Source organism: Anser cygnoides, chromosome 3, assembly GCF_040182565.1.
Source record: "Anser cygnoides isolate HZ-2024a breed goose chromosome 3, Taihu_goose_T2T_genome, whole genome shotgun sequence".
In the NCBI taxonomy this organism is placed as follows: Eukaryota; Metazoa; Chordata; class Aves; order Anseriformes; family Anatidae; genus Anser; species Anser cygnoides.
Window position 1 is genome coordinate 30753380 of NC_089875.1, and position 13046 is coordinate 30766425.

The following is a 13046-nucleotide window of genomic DNA, read 5'->3' on the forward strand; positions in this document are numbered from 1 at the left end:
AATGTATTTCGGACCAGCAGGAGCGGCCCTCGCGTGCTACTGCAGGTGTCTACCGCCTCCCCTCGCTGAGGCTGCTGATGCAGACGGAGCCAGCTAAGCCGCAGTCCCTACTTACTACTTGAGCGGGTTTTTGACCTCTGTTAAAAGCCCAGTCTTGTAGCAGGGGGCACTGCTGGAGGGAGACTGACCAGCCCCATTCCATCCCTTCCTGCTTGAGAAGTCTCCTCGTGTGAAATCGCCTGAAGAAGGACTCGCGGCACCGCGCTTCAGTGCAGCCTTCAGTCTCCTGACTGATTCACCAAGGATGCTGATTGCCGTAAGTGCCAGACAGGATGAAAGCAAGAAAATACACAGAAAAAACATGCTTAGTAAGGCTTTAACAATGCGTAGGAGATCTCTGCTAATTCTAGCAATGATTTTTTTTTTCTGAAAAACAGAGTCAAGTTTACTCCATATATGAATGGGAGGATGTTCCAAGGACGCAGATGATGCTGAAAAGGTTGCTGAATCAGCAAACAAAGCATGCCGATCAACAAAGCGATGACCGGCACCACAGAAAGATCAATGAAGGCCAAACCACACACAATATTGTTAACTTTTATTTATTCTTCCAGCTGCTTGTCCAGTCTTTTCAGCAAATTCACAAAATAAACTAACTTGGAATCCAGAAGTTTTGGTATTACCTCTAGCACAGTGGATGCAATGCATACAGATGAATAAAGGCTCGACTCTTACATCTACACTTTGAAGGACTGTCAGAAAGCTGTACACTGATGGAGAATAGTAAATACAGGCTTACTGCATTTTATCAGTTAAAATCATAACAGAGTAGAACTGAGGCTTTTCAGTATGTTCGTAACATTGCTGTTTTTATCCTGTTTTGTTGTTCTAAGAAACCACAGGAATCAGCTTAGGTCCAACTGCTCCTTTTAATTGTATGTATCACATTATAGGAGAGAACGAGCTGAAAGTTTCATCCCCATTAAAGTGGCCATAATGGCTATTATCAGAAAACAGAATATAACAGAGTTAACTCCACCTTATCAGATTACAGCTCCTGTGGCTAACTTAAATTGCTTCAATCCATACTTGATTTGATATGAAATTATTCAGACTAACTCTCCTTTCTGATGTAGCATTTATACATAATCTTCCTTCTGAAAACCTCGCTCATTTCCATGTCCTTCCTCCTAACTCCCTACCTGTCCTGGTCTAACACCCACAAACCAACCTGAGAACGATCAGGAAGGGCTCCATAAACTACTACTGGGTGCGTCAAAGAGTGCAGGGTGGCTTTGAAATAAAGAAAATGTTCATTCAGAGCAAGCAAAATGCCATTTTTTCTAACCTGAAAATAGTTAGGCTTGCGGACTTTATCTCAAACACAAACAGATCAGTTTCTCAACCCTTCTACCTCATTTTTTTGGCCAAATAGTACCAGTTGCAAGAGGTAAAATTAAAACTGAAACCACTGGCTCGTTTCTATACATGCTAGTGAGAAGTTGGTATAACGCTATTGAATAACATGAGGAATCGTTGATTTAGGCTTTTTATATCCTCAAAGTAAATCATGGCTTTTGGAACACGTAGACCTTAGTACTAAAGCAGTCTGGAATTCTGAGGACGGAGGTGAAGGATGCATTTTTGGTTGAAAATGTGCATTCACTCTGAAGAGTTCCACTCCTTTTGGATCGTTTTGGAATTGCTAACCTTTGAAAGCATCTTGGCAATTTCTGAAAAGATTAAAAAAGTACTGGTGCCACTTGGGCAATCAATTAAGTATGTAGAGCAAACACCGTGTTCATGGGGCAGTCACTGCAACACTGAATCCAAGACAGTGCTATAAAATGTAAGGTTCCAGGGATCTACTGATGCAACTTGAGTTATGTTTTTTCTTTTTCCTTTTGAAGGTACTAGAGATTGTTACTATAAGACTGTGAATGCTTTTCCTTAGCTGTCCTCCTTTTCCCTCCCAATTCACAAGAGTTAGCTTATTCTTGAGTACGTGTGTGAGGCATTGATTTTTACCTGAAGAAATGCAGATCTGAGATTGTCCCAATGCACTAAACAATGCCTGTTTTCAGTCATTCGAGGTTGTTCAGCTATGTCTTTGCTCAACACACAAAGCCATTACCCTCCACATCTGCTGTAAGACTCGGTTTGCATGCAAAAGCCTAATGCGATGCCTCCACGGGGAGAATTCAGCCTCAGACCTTTGGAGCTGTTTACAGCCCTCAGATAATGCAGCAGCAGTCACATGGAGATGGGTCACAGGACAGAACGTGTCCCCTTTCTCAGTAGACTTGCAGAAACAACTCTGATTTTGTTTGCAGCTTGATTTCCAGCCAAGAACTTCAGTATTAAACATAAACTACAATTTTGCCTATAAACTAGCTAAAAATACCTGTAGTTTCTAGAGGCAACTAATCTGCATAATTTTTAATTATTAAGCTTCACCGCTCAAGACCCATCCATATCCCCTAGGTGGACATTCCACTGGAAAGCACTAATTCTAAAGTAAAATAACAAGTTTTAGAAAGGGTAGAACACTGCCAATCAATTAATTTGATGAGATTTCATTACATGAGCAGATAGCAGTGATATGGTGAATAATTTCAAATTAAATGTTTTCTCAGTGCCACTGTATCATCTGCATACTATTCATTTAGTTCCTTATATTTAGCAGAAGTGGGGCACATTTTCCATGTGCCATTTATAAGCAATGCAGACCGTTGATTTCATTCCTTACTGGAAAGTCCCCTGGTCTATTTACAAATTAATTCGGGAAGTGACACCGTGACTGTTAGCCCTAACTGGTGCGCCTGACACAAGCATGAAAGAAAGGATGAATAGGTGGAATTTTGCATTTGGCATGTCAGAAATAGGGGAGGTAATGTTTCCAGTTATATACACTTAAAGTTATTTCTGAGAAGACATGTTGAACTTAAGCATTAAGCTAAATATCTATAACCCTACATTATTTCATTAGTTATTTTCCAAGACATCATTCAGTCGTTTGTTGAAAATTTTCTTCTTAGCGGTATTTATCTTACTTGGAAAAATTATAGGTCTATGAAAGAGCATTATTTTGTTATACCAATTTATATAACTAGCTCTATGAGCATTTGTACTGGAGCACTAAAACTTTTTCATAAAAGCAAAGGGAGTTCATTAGTAAAACACTGAAAGTGTGCAACTGGAAATAAAAACAAAGCATAAAAGCACAGCATTTAATATAAGACGAGCTTTCAACTGAAATAATAATAAAAAAAACCAGCTCCAAACCCCTGCCATATTAATATCAGACCAACGTGAAAGGCACTGAGAATTGAACTGTGCAACTCATATCCATACCTGTGAGAGTAACAACCACAGTGAGATGCCAACATCCAAGGCAGAATATGGCACTGTACAGTCCATTAGGCATTTCTGGTACATACGGCAGTTTTAGATTTTCTCAGGATAAACTGGAAATGTTAACTAAATATACAAATTTCACAAATTTCTGTGAAAAAAAAAATAATAATCCAATTAACACCCTCTGAAGACAAGCAAACAAGGCATGACATATAGGACACTGTTGGCACCAGAAAATGTTATCACATCAAAACACATGCTTTTAAATTTAATCCAGTAGATACATGAAGGAATGGCGGTGGCAGAGGCAAAGGGATGGGATGAATATCAAACACTCAGTTTTGAGCGTGCTAGCTGAGGTCATCAATTCGTAAATCTGACAGAAACTGAAGCTACCAAATCCATTTCAGAGGCTAGAAAGTATCAAGCCAGTCCAGCCCGTTTCCAGGAATTCTTCTTGCGTGCTGACATGCGTAGACTGAAGAAATCTGTCCAGTATCATCTCAATGCCCGAGGCTACCTAAAGCTTTCCATTAGCGAACGCTGCCTCCTGGAACTGAGGGACAAATGTTTTGAAATATGCCCTAGTGAGAAAAAAAAAAAAAAAAGAAGAAAATTCATGGTTAGGAGGGAGCGTATGGTGTATGTAGGTAGCCAAAGTTTTAACAAAGAGAAGCAGGAAGTTGCAGTGTTTCGCCCATTATCAGAACTCATAAATGGGTAGCGCTTTTCTTACAAGTGTTCAGCACAGAGCAGATCCATATACTGCAGCTTTCTAGATCCAGCAGTACTTTGTTCTTTAGCGGCCTCAACACAAACAACACGCCACACCTCTTAGTGTGGTCGACATCAGCGACTTGATGCTGCCAGAACAGCCTGATCCAGCATCCGTATTTTATCTGATGCAAAGTTCCAGAAATAAACTCTGCTATGCACTGGAAAATATACCTTTGAAAGGCTGTAAAAGTGAGAAATTCTTAGAGGAGTCTTAAGTGTGGTTATGCCTGCAGCATTTTATATCAGATTTTTTGATGCAGTTGATGTTTACCGTGTTTCTAGGATAATAATGTCATTTTCTATGTTAAAGAAAGCTTCACATATGGCAACAAAGGCCCAAAGACAGCCAAGTCAGTGGAGCAGCAACATCATGAGGTAAAGTCAGAATATGTACAGAAGATAAGCTCTTCATCTGTCTCCGTACAGCAACCTCGACGCAATACAGAGTCATTGCTGATGGCAGTAGTTTATATAAGATGTAGAGAATAAATACTAACACTTTAGAGGAACTGTAACTCCTTTCAGTAGACACTGAAATTCAGAACATGACTCTATAAATTAAGATGTGCTTTGTATGCTTTGGATCTCGGTCTATCTTCTTTACAAATAATTGACTGACTCATAAGTCCATAAAATGAGCTGATCCGAAGTATCCAAAATTGAGTTTGAATTGTACCTTTGAGTTTATTGCACTGAAGTACTCAGCTGTGTATTGAACATTTTTGTATGCCTCCACGATGCCCTTTACCTGCACGTTGTATTAGAAGCTGCTTCACCTTGCTGTCTTTGCTTTTAGCCTACTGCTTCTGCACTGAACTTCCACTTTATCTTTTTCTCATTTGGTTTTCTGTTCATATCACTGATCTTTATAAATTTCTGCACAAGAAGAACCTCCTCCCATTCTCCCCACCAAAAAAGAAAAATCTGAAGCGAGAATAGCTGCAGTCATTCAGCTGCATGTTCATTATGTTACTGATTTTTCTGCTTGCATACCTCCTGAAGCAAACATACGCTGATCACCTTCACTATCAATCACAACCTCTATTTCATAATCTGGGTAGAAGTTTTGGCAATCACTGAACACCAGTCATACCTCCTCACATCTAAAAATGTTGCAAGATCACAAAAGAGAATGCTTCCCTCTCTTTGTGATGTTGTGCCTTGCAAATTAATTAAAAAAAAAAAAGCTTCAGTCAGCTCTTGTACAAAAGCTGTAAACACACATGAGATGCCGTCCAAAGGTTAAAAGAGCGATATAAAGTAAGAGCATTTCTGGACTGAGGAGTTGAGACTGGAAATGGAAAAGAAAAGAGGGACAACCAGTACACAAATTTTATAGCATACCCAAATTGTTATGTGTATTTATAGAATACACTTTGATTTATAGAATCAAAGTTCAGAAAGCAGCCCTCGTAAATTATGCCCACAGAAGTGATTGTTCATACAGGCACATGCATACATAAACCAGTTAAGATGGTAATCTGATCTTAACAATTGAATGCAAAATCTGTATTTGTGTTTTTACAGCATACATTTGAAACTGTAGCCTTTGTATGGCCCGGTCAGCTCTACATCGTTTTGCCAGTTCAAGGAGCATCACTTGCACAATGTCAACCACAGGATCTATCATCCTTTTATTTCTCCTTGCATTATCTGTCCTAGCATTTAATTACATTTCCTCTGCTTGCTTATTTTAAGTAGCTTCTTCCTTCCCCTTTGAGAGCTTCTTTGCAGACTCTTCTTCCATGCACATTCTCTTCTCACTGAGTTGGTAAATGTTACTTAAATCTTTCCTCTTACATTTTCCTAAACTGTAAAAATTCTTAATCATTAAATGGGATATTAGCAGGAGTATTTGCCTACCTTTTATTTCTTTTCTGAAACACATCATTTATAGCATTTTGGTGCTTTGCATTAATATCACATTTACTGTGTTATATTTCAATCACCTTTCTCTTAGATAAATTCCAAAAATGAATACCACATCATACACACTCCCACACCATCATTATCTATACCAGTATCCTCTCTGTTCACTGGTTCCTGCAGTAGAGCTTGTATCCTTTGCTGCAATACTAAATCAAACACCTCCTTACATTCCGATCTAATGTACTATTTCAAGGAGAGTGTTATTTCACTGGTAGTTTGTATGAACCTCTTGGAGATGTTATATATACTGCAAAAATTACTTTAGTACTTCATAATTTGTAAATGTCTACTTTTTTCTTTCCATACATACTCTAAAGTATATGCTTGAGTTTCTCTTATCATTTGCGGTCTCTTCCAGACTGAAATAAATGTAGTAGCAAACGTTTAGTTGGGATATGTTCCTCCACTTCTGCCCCTCTCCCATGCTGCCCAGGTATCTGAGATTAAAGAAATTTGGGGGAAAAAAAAAAGTTTGGATAATTACAGTTCATCACACACACAAAGGAAAAAGAAAAAGAGCCTGCAAAGAGATCCAAAAGAACAACATACTTGATAGATTTGTATTAGCTACGGCATATTTAATCAGCTGAAGTGGAAAGAAGGGGAAGTAAGAGAAGGTAGGTTAAACTGCTCTGGTATTAATGATGGCTGCATATAGGGAGGGAATGGCAAATGTGAGAGAGTGTATAAAAGTAACAACACTTATTTTGAGTATGTACGATGGAGTGGAACAGGCAGCAGGGACATCACTTACTGTTAGAGTTCACTGGGCTTTTCTTTAAATCACATGACTTTTTCAATGGAAAATTGCATTTTTGCCCAGTTGAGAGCATTTTTGTGGAAAAGCTACTGACATTTCATCAGGAGAAGAAAGAAAAGAATGAGGTGCTTTGGTTTGGGTTGACCTGAGAAGAGACATCCTGGTTTGTAGAACTAAGCCTAAACATTGAATCAGTTTGATGTTAACCTGCTTATCTGCAATTCAGCATCTCACAGATGATGTATCTAGTCACACAGACAAGGAAGGCCCTGGTGCGACAGAGGAGACAGAAGTACGAAGATATTAGCAGAAGTAATCTCTTCAAAGGACCCAGTCCATGGCAAGAATGATGGGATAAATCATCAGTATTTCTGTTTCCAGGAGGCAATGTGCTATTGCTAAGAGATGAATTAGTGTCACAACTGCATTTTCTTCACATGTTCCAGGCAAATTTTTTTTTAGAACTTTTTCCCTTCATCTTAAGTTTGGGGCAGAAACATATACTAAAACATTCTAATTTCCAGTGAAATGGAAATGCTGACTGCAGAAATTCCTAGTAAGTAGGAGCAGAACAAACACCTCTTACTATCTGACAATGGCCAAGTTTCATTTGCCAATCAACTTGTTCTGAGGTCAAAGCGTACACATTTCCACACAAACATGAACTTATTATTTCACACAGCCACGGACATATTATTTCACAGTTGATTACAAAATATCACTTTAAAAAACTTAACATTTTCAAAAGGACAATGCACTAACAGACTAGATGACAAAGGCCTCTCTCACATGGACTACTGTTCCTTTTATAAAGGTTTAAGCTTTAAAATGGTTAAGAACATTTATACTCAAGTATCCTGTGTATATAGGCGAAGAGAAACTGGGAACGTAAACACAAACTTTGGAAAAAGATTCATTCCTCATATCCTATTCACACAAATTTATACCCTCAATAACTTTCATCTGTGCCACATCACAGGAATTTCCATACAAATCTCTCAGGTTTTTTTTGTTTCAGACACATTGCTACAAGATACTTTCAAGTACTTCAGAAGTGTTTCAAAATTATTATTTTTACATCCACTAGTAAAGTTTGCAATCTCTAGACAAGAGCTATTAAAAAGAATTCAGTAATTTGTGTACCTGTTGAATCACACTGAAGATGGAGAAAGCAAGCTTTGCTTCTTGATCTATGGTTCCTCTAGGCTGTCTCATATGCCAGAAATCAGCTTTTGATCAATGCTTTTTCTCCGTTTCAGGAAACACTGAGTTCCTCCTTTCTCCTGCTTTACTCTACCACGTTCCCAGTGGGTCTGCATCGCAATGACCTTACACCAAGCTAAGAACAACTGCATAAAATGCTCCTTCAAGTACAGAGAAACTGGTTTGCGCTAAGTCCACAGGTATTTTATACACGAGTGTTGAGTACAATGGTTCTGTATCCCTCTCATAATGGTTTAGATCTTAGCTTAAACAGTGTTTAAAGAGTTGTTTTCTTTTCAGCTTAAAGTGGGTGCCAATCTTCATCCGCATACAGGCACATGTCTAACTCTTTGTTGAATGTCTTACTGTAAGAATCCATTGTTTTTTGTCTATTTGTTTCTGTTCCCTCAAATGGTCATTTTCCAAGTTCAAGGTAGTAAGTTATGGGGTTTCTATGGAAATTTTTCTTCGGCACTCCAGAAAACAACACATTTTGCTGTAGTTAACCACTATATACACTTGATACGGTACATTGAATTTCAGGTGCTATGCTCAAGGACATCTGCTGAGAGTAAAGCACTTATCTTTTCTTCACCTTATTATCCAGTAGAAAGAAAGTCTTGCCATTGTAAATGGTAAGTATCTAAAAGAGGGTAGAATTGGATCACTTGTTGTTTACTTGTTTCTAGTGATATAAAACACTGTGGTGCAAGGTCTCCAGAAGCCCATGTGTATGTCTAAATCTAAGGGTAAGGGCTTGCAGTGCTTAAAACATACTTGACTCAGAATTCACATTGCTTTTGTGAAATTTCCTTCTAATTGTAATGTTTTTCCAGTATAACTTAGTGCTGGATTTTTAAAATTTAGTTGGTAGTTTTTTAGTTCATTGACCATTTAATAATACCTTTTGCTTTCAGATTCCTATGCTGAAAGTCTTCCTCTAAGATTTTAAGTTATGCAGTTGTGATCTACTATCAAACAACACTTTACATCCCTTTATTGTGAAAGCATTGTACCACGGTAGTGCACTTCTTTCCTTCTGCTATTGTTTTTGTTTGACTGGTGTTATATAACGATAAAAGAGTTGTCTATGTGTTTCTATTTCTCTTAAAACCTTCAGGTGGGAAATTCTGAGTAGATTCAAACACAGATTCAAACTCAGCGAGGGAAAAATAGCACACAAAATACCATACCAATGAGATTTCTGCTTTTTTTTTTTTTTGGTCTAGGAAGGATGTTCATCATGGGGTGATGAATCATCTTCCTAAGTCATTCACAAAATATACTCCCCTTAAACTCCCCTTTTTAAGTGTGCCAAGTTTTCCAGCAAGCTGGTCTCAAATTCATCCATGCTAGCACTACTTGCACTCATATGTCTTATATATTTCAGCTCAGGATGTGGGAGTTTCAAGTGCCTTTTCCACCAAGGGATGATTTGAAGAAAAGGAGGAGGGTGAAGTAATCCTGATGGTCCGTATCAAGCACAGAGTCAGCTGTATAGCAACGTCTACTACCAGCACAGTGTATTCCGTCCTTGCACATTCTTTACTGGCAAGTGAAAACCCTTGAGCCAAAATCTTGATCTTTTCACAAAGACACATGGGCTGCTATTACTTTCTCTCACCGTATCAAGTGTATGCATTGCATTCCTTCTCATCAGAAGACAGCCTCAAGTTGTTATACTTGGGATTTGTCCAATTATTGTTTTTGAGAACAAACTTTATTCTTAAATACTATCCATTATTTCAATATTTTAATTCATTCTTGTACAATGTTTTAGTGTCTCCTGTGACTATGGTTTAATTCTGAAAGCATTAGGCTCTGCTTACAGTACAACCTTAGTATACTTAAAAATCATAGTAGCTATTATATTTAATAAATACATCACCTTTCTCCTAGTCTAAGCAGGGAATACAGGAAAAAAGTGGGATTCTTCTCCTTAACCTCTTCAAGATTCTGTATCTGATTGGGGCAGGTACTCCATAGTCATGCGGATCTCGGAGTAGTTGTACATAACCCTTTCAGGTCTTCTTCAGGTCTGCAGCGAGAACACCCTTCTCCCCAGCAGTCCTCTGCTATCTGAGTTGTTCAGTAAGGTTAACAGTGAATTTATGTTAGAATATTCTGCAAAAGCAATTATTTGCCCTGGGACTGAGGCGAGGACTAAACTGTAACCCTCTCAGCTGTATTAGATACAGTTGAGACTCCCAGGCATTTACCTCAGCTATTGCCCATTTCTTCTGGAGGAGTTGCAACTCTATGACTTGCATCATTTTGCATCTCGTATTTCTTTCCTTCTGCACCGTAAAGGAACTGCTGCAAGACATCTGCAAGTTTCTTCAAAGCCACAGAACCCTGACAGAAGAACAATCCAGTCCAAAGACAACTGATCTCCATAAATTAGTTAGAATAGCATCGTTCTACCCTCTTCCAACTAAATTGGGTGAAAACAGGAACTAAGAAGGGCGTAGGTCAGAGTAAGGGACAGCCTGAGGCACACTGATGTCTTTGACCTATTCCTCCCAGACTAGTATTATTATGCTGACACTTTGCAACAAAATCTTGTTATATAAATTATTTCTACAGCACAGCCATATTAGAATTATAAAAGAGCTTCTCCAGGCTTTATCAACGTCACCTGATTATTCACTTTTTGAAGTATAAAGTGTTTGCACAGAGTACACATACATATGTAGCGTGCCTTTGTATTTTTATGTTCCTGTTGCAACTTGTTTTGACACAATGAAAACTTGTTTTGAAAATACTGAACACCTACAAAAATCCCTTCTGGGTGCCAGACAACAGGATTTCTTCTCCTGTGACTACACAGGCACAGCCAGCTGGTTTGTTTCATGGAACCTCTAATAATTAATCTCCCGTGCAGAAGACGTTTACTACAATTCACCAAGTACTAGGATTTGCTGTTTGTTTATAATAGAAAAAAGTCAAAGTTGCTAATGTTTTTTTCTTCTTTTTAGAATGCTCTCTTTTGAAATTCCATTTGTCAGGAGCTACCTAATTCAACACCTTTAGTACTAATTAACAAAAGGAACTTACATTAATAAATTGCTACCTTAATTCCACTAGTGGGTTTGTATTTGGGTCATATTCCATTTGAGTGCTTATTAGATCCTCAACAGGTGGTTATATTCCTCCTCCTGCATCTCTGTGCCTTGTGTTTAACAACGACTGGAAACCAGTGTTGAAATCTTCTGCAAGACCATTCTTTTAAAAGGCCTTGTACCAATATTCAAGGCATAGTTTTGTCTCCTATAAAACTCAAATGCGAGATGTTTAAGTATCTCTGCTGTTTTTACTTTACATAATGCATTAAAAACACATTTTTATTGGGTGAAGCATGTTATGTTGTCTATTTATTCACAGGTTCTTCCACAGCATTCCTCACAGGGCTAAAGATACATCAGCACTCACGATAGATGAGCACAATGCAAGTCTGCTTGCTTTCTTACGACAGTGGGATAACAGATGATTAATTCTACGCTAGACACTTTATGACACAATCATTACAACAAAATGGTTGTTAAAACAAATGATCTGACTCTGCAGATCTAAGATACTAAAACAATTTAAGCGGCAAATACTTCTCAGCACAATACCTTTTGGTTGCGTAGTTTGAATCACGCTGTAACAGCCAGACCCACACAATGGATACTCTCCAAGTGGCAAAGGCTCAGGAACTAATCAAAGCCAGGCCTATTGTGGCATGCTGTAGACATCCAAAAGGCAACTGAAATCCTAAATCATCATTTGAACATGAACATCACAAAAATTTATCCAAGCAGAGCAGCAGAACAATAAAGATACCTTCCAGGATTTCTTTATCACTTCAAATGTACATAACGATACTTGGCCTGGATTCATATTTCTGAACAAAGCTTCTCGATGCTGTGCTCTTTGGGTTGTGGTTTATAATTTCCTTACTAGGCAGCTTTATCTATAGCAAATATTTTGCTTTTATGTGAAACAATGTTTACAGTTCTCCATTTTATACATCTCCAAAATTGGCGATGCCAAGCAAACATCTGAAGTGTTTATACAACAGCAAAACAATAGCTCAAATTACTGCTACTGGGACTGGCTAAACTCACAAACGTACAAAGGATTCAGCACAGCGCCATTACGCTGCTAGCAATTCTTTCCTGGGTGCCAAAAAAATCATCAAATAATCTCTCTTCCTCTTCCATTATTTCCATATTTCTGCCTTCTGCCTTTTTTTTTTTTCCCCCCAGTCTACTTCCTTTTGCTGTGATTTACCTACACAGACTTTAGTAAACGTCTATGGCCACTTCTACCTGGCAGTCTACACAAAGGCACTGACCGTGCATACAGTTTGAAGGACTGGGCAGTAATCAAGAGCAAACAGAGCTGGAGGTCTGCAGTGGGAAGCTGTCAAAACACTGATTTTTAAAGAAATACTGTTGCCTTCAGCTTGATTCATAGTACTATATGACAGAAATTTGTCTGCAAAACTGCAAACAAAACAAAACATGTGCGACCAAAACCATAACAGGAAATTGAAGTAGTAGAACTAGTGAAACTAAATGTGTATCTCAAGTTCAAACATTAAACTTCACTCCAGACAGCTGTTTTTCTGTGTTTTACTAACAATGCCTATCACCTCTAGAATTTCTTGGGGTTACTGCCATTTTTAATTCAAGTAGCACAGAAAGGTGCAGGAAATAGTTATATTTAGATATATTTTTCAATGGTTTGCCGATTACAGAAATAACAGGTGGGTTTATTCCATATGAAGCAAACAGAAGTAAAAATTAAACGTTAATTTGGTTGTACTCTCCATTTGTGTCTCTGTTCCAAAAAACTATATTGATTTCGTAAATAAAGTCAAGAATTCAACATAGCTCTGCTATAAAAATTAAGATGACTCTGCTGCCTAACTTAGCATAAAGCAAAATGAATCTTGACAATCTGTTTGAATAACAAAACCACCATAAATATAACAACCTGACTAAAGGCAAAATATAAAGGAAGGGAGTTCTAG

At 38.1% G+C, this 13046-nt stretch overlaps 1 protein-coding gene across 8 annotated transcripts in view; it reads right to left on the bottom strand.

The window, feature by feature from the left end:
• Window positions 1–583: 583 nt before the first annotated feature.
• The window catches only part of BABAM2 (BRISC and BRCA1 A complex member 2), a 168546-nt gene continuing 156083 nt past the window's right edge, over window positions 584–13046 (bottom strand). For 5 of the 8 annotated variants that reach the window (XM_066993820.1, XM_066993821.1, XM_066993819.1 and 2 more), the window contains 2 exons: window positions 6374–6500; window positions 584–3941 (listed from right to left, as the gene is read on the bottom strand). In XM_066993820.1, coding sequence (XP_066849921.1) covers window positions 3891–3941; window positions 6374–6500 — 178 coding nt within the window. In that variant the 3' untranslated portion in view covers window positions 584–3890. The remainder of the gene's footprint in view (window positions 3942–6373; window positions 6501–13046) is intronic. The other 3 variants (XM_048079477.2, XM_048079476.2, XM_066993824.1) reach the window with 1 other exon arrangement.